At 40.1% G+C, this 17875-nt stretch overlaps 1 protein-coding gene across 7 annotated transcripts in view; it reads left to right on the top strand.

The window, feature by feature from the left end:
* The window catches only part of ZC3H7A (zinc finger CCCH-type containing 7A), a 44059-nt gene that overhangs the window by 12173 nt on the left and 14011 nt on the right, over positions 1–17875 (top strand). For 4 of the 7 annotated variants that reach the window (XM_002755921.5, XM_078344740.1, XM_078344738.1 and 1 more), the window contains exons 2-13: positions 1830–1931; positions 2730–2769; positions 5394–5591; positions 7162–7320; positions 7540–7620; positions 7713–7751; positions 9061–9094; positions 9550–9836; positions 12723–12927; positions 14581–14645; positions 15171–15357; positions 16125–16286. In XM_002755921.5, the coding sequence (XP_002755967.1) occupies positions 1864–1931; positions 2730–2769; positions 5394–5591; positions 7162–7320; positions 7540–7620; positions 7713–7751; positions 9061–9094; positions 9550–9836; positions 12723–12927; positions 14581–14645; positions 15171–15357; positions 16125–16286 (1525 nt within the window). In that variant the 5' untranslated portion in view covers positions 1830–1863. Of the gene's footprint in view, positions 1–1520; positions 1752–1829; positions 1932–2729; positions 2838–5393; positions 5592–7161; positions 7321–7539; positions 7621–7712; positions 7752–9060; positions 9095–9549; positions 9837–12722; positions 12928–14580; positions 14646–15170; positions 15358–16124; positions 16287–17875 lie in introns of those variants that run through there. The other 3 variants (XM_017978742.4, XM_078344739.1, XM_035267012.2) reach the window with 3 other exon arrangements.

The following is a 17875-nucleotide window of genomic DNA, read 5'->3' on the forward strand; positions in this document are numbered from 1 at the left end:
AGGCATGAGCCACAGTGCCTGTCCTCTTTTAAAATTTTTTTGTTGAGATGGGAGTCTCCCTATATTGCCCAGGTTAGTCTTGAACTCCTAGGCTCAAGTGATCCTCCTGCCTTGACCTCCCAAAGTACTGAGATTACAGGTCTGAGCTACCATGCCTGGCCTGAGTTAATTTTTAAAATCTTTTTCTTTTATAAATAGTGCTTCCTTAAATTACTTTATACATACAAATATAAATTTAAAAAAAGAAAACACTTCTATTAAGGACATGGACTGACATGTCCAAGTAGATAGAAGTGTGGAATGAGCTTCCATGCCCACTCATCCAGCTGGAACCGTGATCCTTATTTTTGGCATTCTCGTTTTGTTTCTACCCAGCTACTCCCCTTTTGGCTAAACCATTTTAAAAGCACATTCCAGAAACTGCTGTTTTACTCTAGAATGGTGGACTTCTTAAACTTATTATTTAAGTATACAAAGTACAGAGCATAGTATTGAAGATTCCCGTGTACTCTGACCCCTCCCCCGGTTAGCAGTGGTCTCCTCTTTCCTCCCCACCTCACACCACCCTCCCCTTTTTTGTTGTTGCTGGAATATTTTGAAGCAGGTCTGCTACATCATATCCTTACCCATGTAAACACTTCAGTAAAGTACCAACTTTAGAGCACAAAAATAGTGAGAACTGATGGTGTTTAAAAGAAGAAAGGCATTTGGGACATTCCAGCCGCCGTTTCAGGCTTATACTTTGAAAAAATTAGATTTAAACATAAAACTGCAAATGGCAAGCAATAATGAAACTAAAAAATTTCAGCAATGTACTTAAAACACGAGTGGAATTTCCCTTCCTGTCACCTAGGTCCAAATACATGGTTTATGTGATAAGATGTTGTCTTAACTTTAGGTCTTAGTTGTTCTCAGCTGGGGCTGATTGTGCTTTCCCCACTGTGACATGTCACCATATCTGGAGACATTTTTGATTGTGAGTGGGGTTGGGATAAGGAGCTACAGGCATATTGGGCAGAGGCAGAAATACTGCTAACATTCTGCAATTGCAAGACAAGGAATTAGCTAGCCCAGAATGCCAAGCCTGAGAAACTCTGGTTTGGGCCACTGGGAGAAGATGTTTTATCACAGATCTCTTCTCTGTGGCTCTCCTTGAACTTGGGGAACTGCTCAGTGAACGGTAATCAGTGGAGGTGGGGCCCAAAAGAATGATACATGTTGACATTTGCAAGTGTTATTTTGAAGATAACATTTTAATATCCAGAAAATTCCAATAGAAGTAACTTTATTTATATCATCATTTTATCTGTTGTATCAACAATAATTATTTTGGAAATTTGTGTGACAAAATATGTATGAGGTTTACAGACTTGGCTTACAAGGAAGCCAGACTCCTTCTGAGGCAAGCGGATGTGAAACCTTTTATTTCTGGAGAACTTCCAGAAGCAAAACAAGGCTGGAACTGTTCTAGGGACAGCTTATGCATGCGTGTAGACAGGGAAGAAACAAAACCTGAAGCCAAAGGAGGGAGGAGGAAAGGAAAGAGAGACATGACTTCTTCCTGGAGACTGCTTAGCATGGGTATATGAAGTCTGTATAGCTGTTCAGCCTTAAAGCATGTAAAAAACCATATGCTTATGGTGTGCCGGACCACAGGGGACCCACGAAGATGACTCCTGTATGGCCCCAGCTGTCCAGGACCCTGGAGTCAAGTCAGAGATGGATGTGTCCACAACTCATTGTGTGACAAGGTGTGGATTTATGGGTGTTTTGATTAGAGTCCAGGGGCCCTGGTACCTTATGTGCTTTTGTGCCTTGTTTCTTTCCAGATTGCTCATTTAGAAAGTGGATGTGTGGGATAACATGTCCAGTGTGTCCGAGGAGAGAAGAAAAAGGCAGCAGAACATTAAGGAAGGACTGCAGTTCATACAGTAAGAGCTTCAGAGTTCTTGTGTTCTTGCCATATTGTAATTCTTTGATGTGGACGTATGTTTTGTGGCGCATAAGAACTCTTTAGTCATGTTTAATAGGTCCAGTTAATTTGGGTTAGAAACTCCGTATTCTAGCCATATTTTTCCTTTCAGCCATTTGGGCATTCTTGCATTCAGAGGCAAGTCTTAACTGTTGCTGGCTTTTAGGGCTATGATTGTTAGTCCCCCCCAAAATGGTAGACTGAGGAATTTGAATTTGTTCTCATAAGAACAGTGCTGCTGAGTCCAAAGTGACAGAAAATGAGCATCTGGCAGCACAGAGGGCTTCTGTGATCAGACGTGTCTGTTCAGAAGTTCAGTGTTTAACTGGACTTCTTGAAGCATGTCAGTGATGAGACAGCTGTGGTTTGGATGGACATGTCTGGGCAGAAGGGCCTCTTTGTTCCTTCTTAGGAAGGAGACATTCTCTCTATACTGCAGTAAATTGGATCAAATATTGTTAGTGGTTCTGTACTATTTTTAACCTTTTTTTGGCATTTGAAGAATTGGAGATTTTAAAAATAGAAGTAGATTGAAAGTAAAGTGTTGTACTTAAAACATACCAAGTAATAGTTTAGTTTTTTTTTTTTTCTTAACTGTGGTCATCTGTGAATAATGGTATTAAAGGAAGAGGAAGTCTTTGAAATGTGCCTTGAATCACTGGCAAGTTAATGGAACCACAGATTTACAATGACTTCTGGCTGAACAAGTCCTGATAAGGAGCTTGATAATTACAGTTAATTTGTTTCTTCTTCTTAGGTCGCCCCTGTCATATCCAGGAACACAGGAGCAATATGCGGTAATGACTCTGGGAAGGTCTGCTTGAAAGCTCTGCAAGTGGCTTGTGAACTGTAATCTGTAGCAGGGGTTGGTAAATGATGGCCTCGTGGGCACAATCTGGCCTGCTGTCCTTTTTTTTTATTTCAAATAAAGCTTTATTGGAACATAGCCACACTCATTTGTTTGTGTATTATCTGTGGCTGCTTTTGCAACATATGGTAGTTTTGACAGAGACCATATGGCTCATGGAGCCTAAAATATGTACTGTCTGGGCATTTGCAGAAAAAGTTTGCCAACCCCTTATATATAGGACTTTTTTTTTTTTTTTTTTGGCATACTTGCACAGTTGTCCTGTATTTTCTTTCCTTTATTAGTGTAGTTTTGAATTAATTTATCTTTTGAGCTCCTTGAAAATTGCTTTTACCTCTCATGTCATGAAAGTATGTGGGACAGAATTTATTGAGAAAGAGTGTGTGCAGCATCTTTTTCTGTTAGGAGACAGCAGCAAAGCGGGACTGCATACCGAGAGGAAAGAATAGTGATCTGCTAGTTAAGAGCAGGGAGAAAGCCCAGTTCATTGGGTCTTTGAGTGGAGACTCTTGTCTCTGCTAACTATTTGTTCACCCGTATTTTGTTTTGTTTTTTTCTCTGAGGGTTTTGAGGCTTCTAAATGTCACCTTCTCACTGCTTCTCTTCCTCCTCCCCTTTTCTTCTCTCTTGTTCCTTCCCTCTCTACAAACAGATTTAGAATAAAAAAGGATTAGAGCCAGAAATAAACTGTAACAGTTGTTTCATTTTGCACTTGTGGAACTGGGGTCTAAAGATGTTAAGTGGCACGTCACGAGTCACATTGATTGTTAATAGTTGATCTGTCCAGAATTAAAAAATAATTTAATCAGCTTAGACAGGAATTCATAAAATGAGGCAAAACAAGTTGAATATTTATGTGATCTTGTGATGAAAAGGAGCTTTTAAAATACTCAAGTATGGGTGGGTGTGGTGGCTCACACCTGTAATCCCAGCACTTTCGGAGGCTGAAGAGGGTGGATCTCTTGAGGCCAAGAGTTTCAGACCAGCCTGGGAAACATGGCAAAACCTTGTCTCTACTAAAGACACACACACACACACACACACACACACACACACGTGTACATATGTACACACACTACCGAGTATGTGTGGGTGTTGAAAGTAAACCACTAGAAACAGCTGTTTTAGCTGAGTGTGGTGGTGGGTACCTGTAATCCTAGCTGCTGGAAAGGCTGAGGTACAAGAATCCCCTGAACCCAGGAGGTGAAGTTGCAGTGAGCTAAGATCGTGCCACTGCACTCCAGTCTGGGTGCCAGAGTGAGACTCTGTCTCAAAAAACAAAACAGAACTAAACTAAAGCATGCTAGAAATCATGAAGGAAAATGACCGATTTTTGTACATGCCAAAAGAATGTGTATACTTACTCGATAAGAAAAAAGTTTAACATCCCCTCCTGGGAAATCAGTAAATGACCTGAGCAGTTGACAGAAAAAGAACCACGGCCCAGCGCAGTGGCTCACACCTGTAATCCCAGCACTTGGGGAGGCCGAGGCAGGCGGATCACAAGGTCAGGAGATTGAGACTATCCTGGCTAACATGGTGAAACCCCGCCTCTACTAAAAATACAAAAAATTAGCTGGGTATGGTGGTGCGTGCCTGTAATCCCAGCTACTCTGGAGGCTGAGGCAGGAGAATTTCTTGAATTTGGGAGGCAGAGGTTGCAGTGAGCAAAGATCGTGACACTGTACTCCAACCTGGGTGACAGAGACAGACTTGATATTAAAAAAAAAAAAAAAATACAGGGGGTCCATAAAAATGTGGAAAAGCTCGACTTCACTGGTAAAGACACGCAAATACAAAAGGATACCATTAACAACAAAAAACCCAAAAAACACAAAAGGATAGCATTTTCCACCTAGAAATTGGTAGGTATTTTACACACGTACACATACCCTACCTGGTGTGTGTGGGTGCTGTAAGGTAAAGCACTAGAAACATTTTTATCATGGCCTTTTTGGAAGGCAATTTGGAAATACTGTTCAGAAGCCTTAAACTATTCATTCTCTTTGGCTTGGGGCCTCCACTTGGTTTTTCTAGTAGGCACAGAATTGGAGATATGAACAAATATTTATAAGCTACTTTTGCTGCATTTTTCTTTTCTTTTCTTTTTTTTGAAATGGAGTCTTGCTCTGTCACCCAGGCTGGAGTGCAGTGGCGTGATCTTGGCTCACTGCAATCTCCACCTCCTGATTAAAGCAATTCCCTGCCTCAGCTTCCTGAGTAGCTGGGATTACAGGCACACACCATGACGCCTGGCTAATTTTTATATTTTTAGTAGAGACAGGGTTTCAGCATCTTGGCCAGGCTGGTCTTGACAGACCTTGTGATACATTTTTCTTAATAATGAGAAACTGAATTTCCCCTTGAAAAAGCCAGCAAGGTAGAATCTCTAGCTGAGATAGCAGTGACTTGGGCTGCATCTCACAATTTCTTAGAGCAATGCTGCTGTACTATCAGATTGCTTCTTCTCAAGTTTTGGGTATAAAAATTAAAATTTAATTATACCATATCTTGTTTAATAAAAGGTTTAAAGTGGTAACTTTCTTTTTTTAGGTATATTTGCATGCTCTCGTGAGAAATCTTTTTAATGAAGGAAATGACGTTTATCGGGAACGTGATTGGAACAACTCGATAAGCCAATACACAGAAGCTTTGAATATAGCTGATTATGCAAAGTCTGAAGAAATTTTAATCCCCAAAGAAATAATTGAAAAACTATATATAAATCGTATTGCCTGCTATTCTAATATGGTGAGTTGTAAGTTTTAAAATGTTTCTAGAGTGAAAAATTTTTTTTCGATGACTTAGTACATTAATAAAAGTCAGTTTCTTAAGTTTTTAAGAAAGTCATATTACCTGCTTTTAGAGTGGCCTGAGGCTTTAAAAATTAGCTTTGGACAAAAGGTTAGTTTTTTAAGAAATAATTTATTCCTTAGTTACTGGTTCTTGACAATTCCCATTTGAGTATGGCTTTTTTTTTGAGACGGAGTTTCGCTCTTGTTACCCAGGCTGGAGTGCAATGGTGTAATCTCGGCTCACCGCAACCTCCGCCTCCTGGGTTCAGGCAATTCTCCTGCCTCAGCCTCCTGAGTAGCTGGGATTACAGGCACGCGCCACCATACCCAGCTAATTTTTTGTATTTTTAGTAGAGACGGGGCTTCACCATGTTGACCAGGATGGTCTCGATCTCTTGACCTCATGATCCACCCGCCTCGGCCTCCCAAAGTGCTGGGATTACAGGCTTGAGCCACCGCACCCGGCCGAATATGGCTTTTGACGGTGTGTCTGCTTATAAAAAAGTCATCCTGGGAAGATACAGGCCTTCACAGATCAGTGTCTGTCAGGTATCCGTGTTTGTAGTTAACGTCTTAGTCAAGGTCCAGTTAGTCCTCTTACAAGTATTTTTTTTTTATCGAGAAGTAGTAATTGGTCTTCAAAGGAATTAACACTAGGGGTTTACATTTTTAAGCTTAAAAAGCTTTCGAAGTGTTTTTGTTTTCTGTTTTTCTTTTTAATTTTTGAGATGGAGTCTCACTCTGTCACCCAGGCTGGAATACAGTGGCACAGTCTCAGCTCACTGCATCCTCTGCCTCCCAGGTTAGAGTGATTTTTTCTGCTTTAGCCTCCCAAGTAGCTGAGATTACAGGGGCCCACCACCACACCTGGCTAATTTTTGTATTTTTAGTTTCACCATGTTGTCCAGGCTGGTTTTGAACTCCTAACCTCAGTTGATCCACCCACCTTGGCCTCCCAAAGTGCTGGAACTACAGCCATGAGCGACCGTGTCCTTTCTGAAATGCTTTTAATTTTCACTATGGGCACTCAGTAAAATTTGACCATGAATTTAAGAAAAATATTCATGTTGTCACCCAGCTTTTTGTTAAAGAACATTCACTGATTATTTTGTTTTCGGTAATATATTCCTTATCAGTTAGCTGTTTGGGAGTTACCTTTCTGTTTGACCTCTTAATGTACTCCAGGAAAGGGTAACTATAGAGGAGAGAATAGGAGAGGGACACGTGGGGACATCAGTTAGGTCTGGAAAGCTTTATTTCTTGAAGTTCTGTGGACGTTCTGGCCAAATATTAGCATTTGTCTGACCTGGGTGGTGGGTACATGGGTATTCATGACATTCTTTCTACTTTTGTGTATTTGAAATTTTCTTAAAATAATTAAAAAAATTAAAAGTAATACTGCTAACTTGGAGTTTAGAGGGAGGGTAATAGGATGGGGTATTAATTTGTTTTCATTATAGGAAGGCCTTAGTGCAAGAAAATAAATTGTTTGATTGCTGACTTTATTATTTGGTCTTACACCCCAGGGTTGCCATGATAAAGTTTTGGAAGACTGCAATATAGTCCTCAGTTTAAATGCCAGTAACTGCAAAGCCCTGTATCGGAAATCTAAGGCTTTAAGTGATTTAGGAAGATACAGAAAGGCTTATGATGCTGTAGCAAAGTGCTCCTTAGCAGTGCCTCAGGTATGGAATTTATAGTTTATTTGTTTATATCATAACCATTTACATAATAAGAAATGGCATTCAAAGAGTTAAATTTTCCAGGCATCCATCAGCCTGCTTCAGTTGGGTATAATTGCTAATGAAGCAGGTCTCTTGGCAGGAAAGGTCACTGATTTGCCTATTCTTCTTCACAGTTAGTAAATATAACCCTTCATTAATTATACATACTTATTTTTTCAGGATGAGCATGTAATAAAACTAACTCAAGAACTAGCTCAGAAATTGGGATTTAAAATAAGAAAAGCATATGTCAGAGCTGAGGTAAGCTGGAGTTCTCTCCATAAGGTGTTTTCATTTTGTTTTGTAACTTGGAGTCAGTTCTGTTTCTAAATTAGTGTCTTTATTTATTTCAGCTCTCATTAAAATCAGTTCCTGGGGATGGTGCTACCAAGGTAAAGTTATTTTTTTCTGTAAAAATTATAATTGTTTTTAAAGGGAACGATGGGAACAATTCTGCTTTTGGTATTTTTGATGTGTGTTTATTTTTGGAACCTTTTTATTTCTTAAACACGTAATTGGCCGTAGCTTCCTGCCATTACATTTATTTATTTGTTTGAGGTAGGGTTTTGCTCTGTTGCCCAGGCTGGAGTGCAGTGGCATGATCTTGACTAGCTGTAACCTCCATCTCCTGGGCTCAAGTGATCCTCCCACCTCAGCCACCCGAGTAGCTGGGACTGCAGGCACATAACACCATGCCTGGTGAATTTTTGTATTTTTTGTTGAGATGGGGTTTCACCATGTTACTCAAGCTGGCCTCGATCTCCTGAGCTCAAATGTTCCTCCTGCCTTGGCTTCCCGAAGTTCTGGGGTTACAGGCATCAGCCACCTCTTCTGGCTACTTCCAGTCACTTTACAAAAGAAAACCTACAACTCAAGTAATATATTTTAGCTGCAACCAGCATTTCCTGAATGCTGCAGAAGAGCGCTTTACAGGATGTTACTAGATGCTAGATTTCAGTGCAGAAGAGTGGTTCAGGGCCAAATACTAGTTTGGGGAGTCATTTGTGATAAAATAACAAAGGTTTTTGTGTTTGTTCTTTTTTTTAAAATTTTAAAGTAAATTGTCTTGGGACTATTAGGATGCTAATAGCTATTGTGAGTTGGGCAGTGAATGGTGGCCAGATTAGTGCCTGGTATTCTGCTGAACAGCCTTTGAGAAATTGCTGGTCCACAAGAAATAAGTGGCAGCACTGCTAGAGCAGCACCTCATCTAACACCACGTGTGTGAAGGTTTGCGTGTTCCATTCATTTCTTGGATCTTAATTGGGAGTTAAATTTCTGTGGAAAGCTGCATTGCTCTCTTAGGGTGAGTTTTTTTCTTTCTTTCTTTCCTTTTTTTTTTTTTGGAGACAGAGTGTTGCTCTGTCACCCAGACTGGAATGCAGTGGCATGATCTTGAGTCACTGCAACCTTCGCCTCCTTGGTTCCAGCAATTCTCCTGCCTTAGCTTTTTAATAGCTGGGATTACAGGCGCTGGCAGCGTGCCTGGCTAATTTTTGTATTTTTAGTAGAGACGGGCTTTCACCTTGTTGGCCAGGCTGGTCTCGAACTCCTGACCTGGTGCTCCACCCTCCTTGGCCTCCCAAAGTGCTGGGATTACAGGTGTGAGCCACTGCGCCCAGCCTAGGGTGAGTTTTACCAATTGTTTTATGGTTTAGAATCCTGAAAGTATTATGACCCAGTGTTTGGTTTAATTTCTAGGCTTTGAACTACTCTGTGGAAGATATCGAGCCAGGTATGTTTTCACATATCATCTTAACAGTTGGAATGGTGCCAGCTTTGTACCTGATATCTTTGTATGTGATGTATTGTTGTCAAATAAAATCGATGTGTGATTATATTCATATGAATACATAATATTAAAGTGAATGATTTCCAGCACTCCCTTTGTGCCTTTGGTTGTGCCAGCAAGTGACTGGTAAGTGTTGGATGTTAGTAAGCAATCACTGACACTCACTGTAGCCTTGCACTGTCTGGCAGCTGTGCCCAAAAAGAGGCGCAGGCATTTTGTGAAAGAAGGATAAGTTTTCTCAAGTGACTTGTGTCTATTTGAAAATACTTTACCATCAATTTTATTATTTTTATAATTGCCTTCATATTTTCATCTTCATATCTCTATTATTGGGGATTAATGCTATTATGTTGTAATTACAATGAAAGTGACTGAGTACATTTCCATCTGTGTCACAGATTTATTAACTCCAAGGCAAGAAGCAGTTCCTGTCGTCTCTTTACCTGCATCCAGTTTTTCTCATGAAGTTGGAAGTGAGCTGGCCTCAGTTCCCGTGATGCCCTTAACTTCTGTTTTGCCACTGCAAGTGGAAGGGAGTGCTCTGCCATCTTCTGCAGTGCTGGCAAATGGAGGAAAGATGCCCTTCACTATGCCGGAAGCTTTTCTAGATGATGGAGATATGGTTCTTGGAGATGAACTAGATGACCTCCTTGATTCTGCACCTGAAACTAATGAAACTGTTATGGTAAGTTTCAATGTTGCTCAAGTTTTTTCCGAAGACAGTCAATTTTTTTTAAATTGTAATATAACTTGATAGACTTTTTCAGAGTGCTTATAGGCTAAATTTGTTTTTTGTTTTTTTTTCCCTTGAGAGTTTTTTTTTGTTCTTCTCTAATGGAACTGGTTAATTTGATCATTTTGAAATAAAAAAGAAACAATGCTATCTAGTAATTAGCCAACTGTTTTTCAGTTCATATTGGGATCACATATTATGCAAAGAGGAAATATAACATTCTGATAAAAAATAGACATTTGATATTTAAGAAAACATGAGTTTTATAGATTAAGGACTTCTTAAAGATAATTGTCTAGTAACCACATACTTGAAAACAGCGTTCAGCCCACTATAGCCCACAGGCTAAATCTGGCCTACTACCTGTTTTTATAGGGCTTGCAAACTAAGAATATTTTTTACAATTCTTAAATGGTTGGGAGAAGAACAAAAAAAGAGAACAATATTTTTTGACGTGAAAATTATATGAGACTAGTCTGGGTAACCATAGCAAGGCCCCATCTCTACAAAAATTAGAAACAGCCTGGGCCGGTGGTACGTGCCTGTGGTCCCAGCTACTTGGAAGGCAGAGCGGGGAGGATCACTTGTGCCCAGGAGGTTGAGGCTGCAGTGAGCCCTGGGCTCACTGAGCAAGACCCTGTCTCAATCAGTACAAATAGGACATTCCAATTTCAGGGTCCTTAAGTAAAATTGTACTGGAAAATGTGACTATTCATTTTATGTGCTGTCTGTGGTTGCTTCTGCATTGTAACGGCATAGCTGAGTCCTTGAAACAGAGACCATGGGGCCTAACGAGCATAAAATACTTAGTATCTATCCCTTTATACTTTGGGCAGGGTCCTTCCACTGGAAGCCTGGTAATTAAGTGATTCTGTGTCTACCGGAGCAGAGCGTGCACTTGGGATCATAAAATGAGCATCTCCTGGCTACGCCCCTCGGGTGGAAGGGGCCAGATGCTGCAGCTGCTCTTCCATTTCTGTTCCTAAATTTCATTGTTGATTTTTTTCCCCCTTCCAATCAGGGATCTTAATTACTTTCAAAATATTTTCAAAAAATATATATTTTAAAAATCAAAAAAAAGAAATAAAGAAAGACTCTTTTGCCAGGTGCAATGGCTCACACCTGTAATCACAGCAATTTGGGAGGCTGAAGCAGGTGGATCACTTGAGGCCAGGAGTTCCAGACCGGCCTGGCCAACATGGCAAAACCCTACCTCTACCAAAAATTACAAAAATCAGCTGCACGTAGTGGCACACATCTATAATCCCAGCTACTTGGGTGGCTGAGGCAGGAGAATCACTCGAGCCTAGGAGGTGGAGGTTGCAGTGAGCCAAGATCATGCCACTGCACTCTAGCATGGGCAACAGAGCAGCACTCTGTCTCAGAAAAACAGAAACAAAAAAGACTTTTCTGTCCCCTGCCATAAAGCATGATAAATTAGTAGTAGCAGTGGTAGTATGATGATGATGAGAGGGAGAAATTCTGAGTTGGTTTCCAGGGCTGGTGAAATGTATGATGTCCATGTGTGAAAGGTTGACAGAGCTGGATTTGATTTTTACCAGCTCTGTGATATTGGGCAAGTTACTTCACTGTAGTACATCATTTTCCTCATCTGTGTGATTGTGATCACAGTAGGATTTATCTGAGAGAGCTATTGTAAGAACCAAGTAGATAGCATATGATACCATAATGTAAGGTACGTGGAAGCTCTCAGTGAGTCGCAGCTTTCATGGGGTCTGGGGAAGTTAGAGTTGTGTGTTCTTGTCCAGTTGTAAGGTCACACCTCTAGAGAGGTTGTCCCAGTCCTCATGTGCTTCTCTAGCTCCCTTCTCTGGATCACCTAACCTCTCACTGCACCACACATATACCCACAATTCCTCTTTAGTGATGGAGATTCTTATGAGCCTTATAGTCAGGTAAGGGTAGGGAGGCATAAAGAAGTTTTGCAGATGAAACATGAATGTAACATTTGGATTAAAATGTTAGACATCTGTCTGGGTGCGGTGGCTCATGCCTGTAATCCCAGCACTTTGGGAGGCCTAGGTGGTGGAGGCCTGGAGGTCAGGAGTTTGAGACCAGCCTGACCAACATGGTGAAAACCCCATGCCTACTAAAAATACAAAAATTAGCCGGGCTTGGTGGCGCGTGCCTGTAGTCCCAGCTACTCAGGAGGCTGAGGCAAGAGAATTGCTTGAACTCCGGAGGCAGAGGTTGCAGTTAGCCAAGATTGTGCCACTGCACTCCAACCTGGGTGACAGAGTGAGACTCCATCTCAAAAAAAAAATAAAGTTATACATCCCACCTCGATTGTTTTTAAAAATTATTCTTGAAAAGAAACAAGCTCTGTAACTAAAATTATTTTAAATGAATCTTGATTCTGATTTAAACTTTGTTTTATTGTTGTTGTTGTTGTTGTTGTTGTTGTTGCTAGATTGTTTGGAGACAGAGTCTTGCTCTGTTGCCCAGGCTGGAGTGCAATGGTGCAATCTTGGCTCATTGCAACCTCCGCCTCCCCAGTTCATGCAATTCTCCTGCCTCAGCCTCCTGAGTAGCTGGGACTACAGGCACATACCGCGATGCCTGGCTAATATTTTGTATTTTAGTAGAGACAGGGTTTCACCGTGTTGCCCAGGCTGGTCTTGAACTCCCGAGGTCAGGTAGTCTGCCGCCTTGGACTCCCAAAGTGCTAGGTGGCATGAGCCACCATGCCTAGTCTAAACTTTGTTATGTAACATGATTGCCCAGTGTAGTAATACTTTTATTTGCCATTGTTGAAACTAGTTCAGCCAAACCTGTGACAGCTTCATGAATTTTAATCACATCTTTTTTCTTCTGCAGCCATCATCGTTAGTCCGAGGACCCCTTCAGACAGCCAGTGTCTCTCCTAGCATGCCCTTTTCGGCATCTCTGTTAGGAACCTTACCCATTGGTGCGAGGTATGCTCCTCCACCCTCCTTCTCAGAATTGTATCCATCTTTGACTTCATCCTTAGAAGATTTTTGTTCTTCTTTAAATTCATTTTCAATGAGTGAATCAAAACGAGGTAAGAATCTAATCTAAATTGTAAACAATTGCAGTTAATTTTCTAAAAATGAAATGTTTATTTGGTAATCATTTAACTGATTCTAGGTAGTAGACATTTGAATTATTTTCACAGTAGCTAAAAGTATAAAGACTAAGCCTTCAGTTTTGAATTCACCTCGACTTAGCTGTGCCATTCTGGAGACCCAGGAACAAAGGCATGAGAAGAGAAATGTGTGTGGCACTGGTGTTTCTGTAGGATAGTTTGTTAAGCTGGGAGTTTATTGTTTTGGGGTGAAATGACTATTAATGTATTCTCCCATAAAGGTGTATCTCATCTTAAAGGGTGTTAGAGACAGGCTATGCTATTTAATTCTGAACTAGACAAACACTAATTTAATCAGTGTTTAGAATGATAGCAGTTAGATGTGTCTATTTTAGGTTTCATCTGTGGAGCTCAGTAAACGGTGGCTGCTGCTTTAACTTCACTTGTGCTGAGTTTGGGGTCTGACCCCTGTTTCTGTCATCCTAGGTTTAACACACATACTTCAGACAATCACCAGAAAAATATTTTTTTGAAGGCATTGTTACATGGCTAAAAGGGCAAAAATCTTACATAATTAACTTAAAGATTTACAACTGAAGAAATGAAAATATATGGGAGACAGATGGCAGAGAAAATAATTGAACAGTAGACTAAGAAGAAGAAAGTAGGCCGGGCGCAGTGGCTCACGCCTGTAATCCCAGCACTTTGGGAGGCGGAGGCAGGAGGATCACTTGAGCTCAGGAGTTTGAGATCAAGCCTGGGAAATGTGGTGAAACCCTGTCTCTACGAAAAATATAAAAATTAACTGGGTGTGGTGGCGTGCACCTGTGATAGTTACTCAGGACGTGGAGGTGGGAGGATTCCTTGAGCCCAGGAGGTTGAGGCGGCAGTGAGCCAAGATCGCGCCACTGCTCTCTAGCATGGGTGACAGGATGAGACCCTGTCTCAAAAAAAAAAAAGAGAAAGTAATTGAAAACTTTAATGTTATGGTCAGTTCCTGCTTCTTTTTTTTTTTTTTTTTTGAGACAGAGTCTCAGTCTGTTGCCCAGGATGGAGTGCAGTGGCAAGATCTTGGCTCACTGCAACCTCCACCTCCTGGGTTCAAGCAATTCTCCTGCCTTAGCTTCCTGAGTAGCTGGGATCACAGGCACCTGCCACCATGCCTGGGTAATTTTTTTGTATTTTCAGTAGACATGGGGTTTAAGCATGTTGGGCAGGCTGATCTCAAACTCCTGACCTCAAGTGATCTGCCCTCCTTGGCCTCCCAAAGTGCTGGGATTATAGGTGTGAGCCACTGCACCTGGCCTCATATTTTCAAAAGGAAAGGCTCTTTTCCCATTTTTAAATATGAAGAATTTTCTTGGTGTTTTTAGCAGTCCCACTTGGTGGGCCCTGCCTTAGCTTATTTCTCTGAATTTAGGTTTTTATTTAAATTTCTTTGTACCCTTGGTTTCTAGAGGAAAGCAGACTCTAGAGCCTTCTTTGGGTGTCAACATTGAGCAAGAAGGTTTCTCGGCACTGGGATGGGAGAATAGCGTGGGAGGCCATAGCCAGTAAGCTACTAAGCCCTGATGTTCTTATTACATGATTAGAATGAAAAGGTCTGTTGAAGTTTTTTTATTATTTTAGATCTGTCCACCTCAACTTCTAGAGAGGGAACACCGCTTAACAACAGTAATTCTTCCCTTTTACTTGTAAGTGCCACTTCCTCTTTTGTAAATACATCTCTTGAATTGAAAATAGTTACTTAAGTAACTGAGTTATTTGAATGAACATGACAGTCTCCCTTGAATTTTGTGTGTGCTGTAGGAAATTGTGTTACAGTAAGACTTCTGGAACGTCTAGTAACAACGGCTCTGTGTTTAAGACTTGATTTGTCATAGCAAAGTAATCAGTATTGCAGGCAGTGTAAGATGCTTTAGCATAGCATAAACAAATCAAGGAAATATAAGATCAGAGCATGTAAAGTGTGTGTACTTTTGCAGAAGAATAATATGGAGGATCAAAAAAGTTGGGGGGGGGTGGATGCCTAGAAACCCAAAGAGAGGAAAATGTAGAAAGAGACAGTTTTTAAGACAGAAGAGCATTAAGGATGGAGTAGTACTGACCTCAGTTTATGAAGACTCTTTTATTTTTCAGATGAATTCAGTTCCTTTCTTCAGTGATAATGCAATATTTGTTGGCTGTTTTTTTTTTTCTTCTTCTTATTTTTCTTGCAGATGAATGGACCAGGTAGTTTGTTTGCTTCTGAAAATTTCCTGGGAATTTCAAATCAGCCTAGAAATGACTTTGGAAACTTTTTTGGAAGTGCAGTTACCAAACCATCTTCATCAGTGACCCCAAGACATCCCCTTGAAGGAACCCATGAATTGAGACAAGCTTGCCAGATCTGTTTTGTAAAATCAGGTCAGAACAAATTAACAAGCAGAGAGTATTAAACTACTTGCTCATAACCTTGAAAGTTCTTAGGAATTTGTAAATACATGTGAACAACATCAGTTACTGTGGTTCTTCCGTCCCTATTTTGAATTCTTCCAAAAAAGTAGCAGTTACTGATTTAGTGCCTTTGGAGTCTAATAGGATAAGCCTCTGCTCTTACTTGATGTAATTTTATTTATGGAATCATGTAGAATAGAATATTTACCTATTTTTGGAAGCTTTTTGAAATTTTAATGAAACTTCTTATGTTCTCAGTATATACTTAAGAAGTTGGTTATTTTCAAATAGAGCAAGAACTAGCAAAAAGCATTATAAGACCAGTATACCATACAGTGTCTATGGAAATTAAATACTTGTTATCTTGTTTCATATCTTTACTCTTAAATCAAGTGACATAAACACAGTTTATTCTGATCTGGAGTCAACTTCATTTTCTTTCTTAGTTTAACAGTGTTCTTGACTTTTATAAGCCATCGAAATTCCTCTCCAGATTATTTCCTTACTAGTTAAGTAAGGGTATTGTTTTGGCAGGAATGGTGTTGAATAGAATATTGTGTTGTCTGATACACCATAAAAGGCAAAAATCACCTTAGTAGCCTATGTACATTTTAGGGATGTGGAAGTGGGATTTCTGTGGGAATTTAATAATTGATGTTCATCTGTTCAAGTCTGCTTATAAATTTACCTGTAATATTTTTTGCGCATATGAGCAATCCTCTTTACATCTTTTTCAGGTCCCAAGTTAATGGATTTCACTTACCATGCTAATATAGATCATAAATGTAAGAAAGATATTTTAATTGGTAGGATAAAGAATGTTGAAGATAAATCATGGAAAAAAATACGTCCAAGACCAACAAAAACAAATTATGAAGGACCATATTACATATGTAAAGGTATATTGTCATTCCTTAATTGGTATACATTACATAAGTGATGAACTACAGTCATGCATAACTTAGTGACAGGGACACATTCTGAGAAATGCAGCATTAGGGGAACATCACACAGTACTTACACAAACCTGGATGGTGTAGCCTGTGACGCACCTGGCCTGTCCATGACATAGTCAGTGGCTCCCCAACTACAGACTTATACAGCATGTTATTGTACTGAATACTGTAGGCAACTGTAACACAATGCTATTTGTGTATCTGAACATAGGAAAAGTACAGTAAAAACACAGTATTAATCTTATGGGACCACCATTATATATGCAGTCTGTAGTTGACTGAAATGTCAGTATGTGGTATAGGACTGTGCCTCCTACATTTATTATAATGTCTAATTAATATGTAATTTATTGCATTATGTTATTAGAACATTATTGACTGTTATAAAAAATGTTTAGAGCTAATAGCAAGTTCCTTGGATGGAGATGTTAATATTTTTTATATTGTTTTTACTGTCCTTTTTAACTTTTTTTTTTCTTTTTTGAGACAGAGTCTCACTCCATTGTCCAGGCTGGAGTGCAGTGGCACAATCTTGGCTCACTGCAACCTCTGCCTTCTGGGTTCAAGTGATTCTCCTGCCTCAGTCTCCTGAGTAGCTGGGAATACAGACGTGCGCCAATATGCCTGGCTAATTTTTGTATTTTAGTAGAGAAAGGGTTTCGCTATGTTGCCTAGGCTGGTTTCAAATTCCTGGCCTCAAGTGAACCGCCTGCCCGCCTTGACTTCCAAAAGTGCTAGGATTACAGGCGTGAGCCACTGCAGTGGCCAAGGTTTTATATTACTTTATTTATTTATTTTTTAATTTTTTGCGACAGAGTCTAACTCTATCTTTCAGGCTGGAGTGCACTGATATGATCTCAGCTCACTGCAACCTCTGCTTCCCAGTTTCGAGCAATTTTTTCATTACTCAGCTACTGAATAGCTGGAATTACAGGCATGTGCCATCATGCCCAGCTGATTTTTGTATTTTGCAGTAGAGATGGGCTTTATCACATTGGTTAGGCTTGTTTTGAAGTCCTCACCTCAGGTGATCTGCCTGCCTCAGCTTCCCAAACTGCTGGTATTACAGGTATTAGCCACTACACCTGGCCTATAACCAGGGTTTAAGCAGAATACTGTCTTCAACCTTAAGTTCTTTCTAAACAGAATCAAAACACTGAGCTAAAGCTTTGAAAAGTAGTTAGGATGCTTTTGAGAGAACTTGGTATTTCATGTGATCAAACAAGTTCATGTGAATGAGCTTCGAATGATTTTCTTTTTCAACTGAGGTGTAGTCCATGAGAGTATCAAGGCTTTTCTCACGGTCCGTAATAAAAACAATTAAGGCTTGTGGTATTTTTTTTTTTTAAGAGTTGATACCATCCATTCCCAGATAATAGTATGTGTATCATTGTTTGAGGCTGTCCACGAATTGTTTTACAAGTTCACATGATGCCCTAAATGTTACTAATATTCATTGGCTTTAAGGAAACAATTACTATCATTTCATTTTTGGTTTGTTTTGAGACTGGGACTTGCTCTGTTGCCCAGGC

The sequence above is a fragment of the Callithrix jacchus genome, chromosome 12, assembly GCF_049354715.1.
Source record: "Callithrix jacchus isolate 240 chromosome 12, calJac240_pri, whole genome shotgun sequence".
NCBI lineage: Eukaryota > Metazoa > Chordata > Mammalia > Primates > Cebidae > Callithrix > Callithrix jacchus.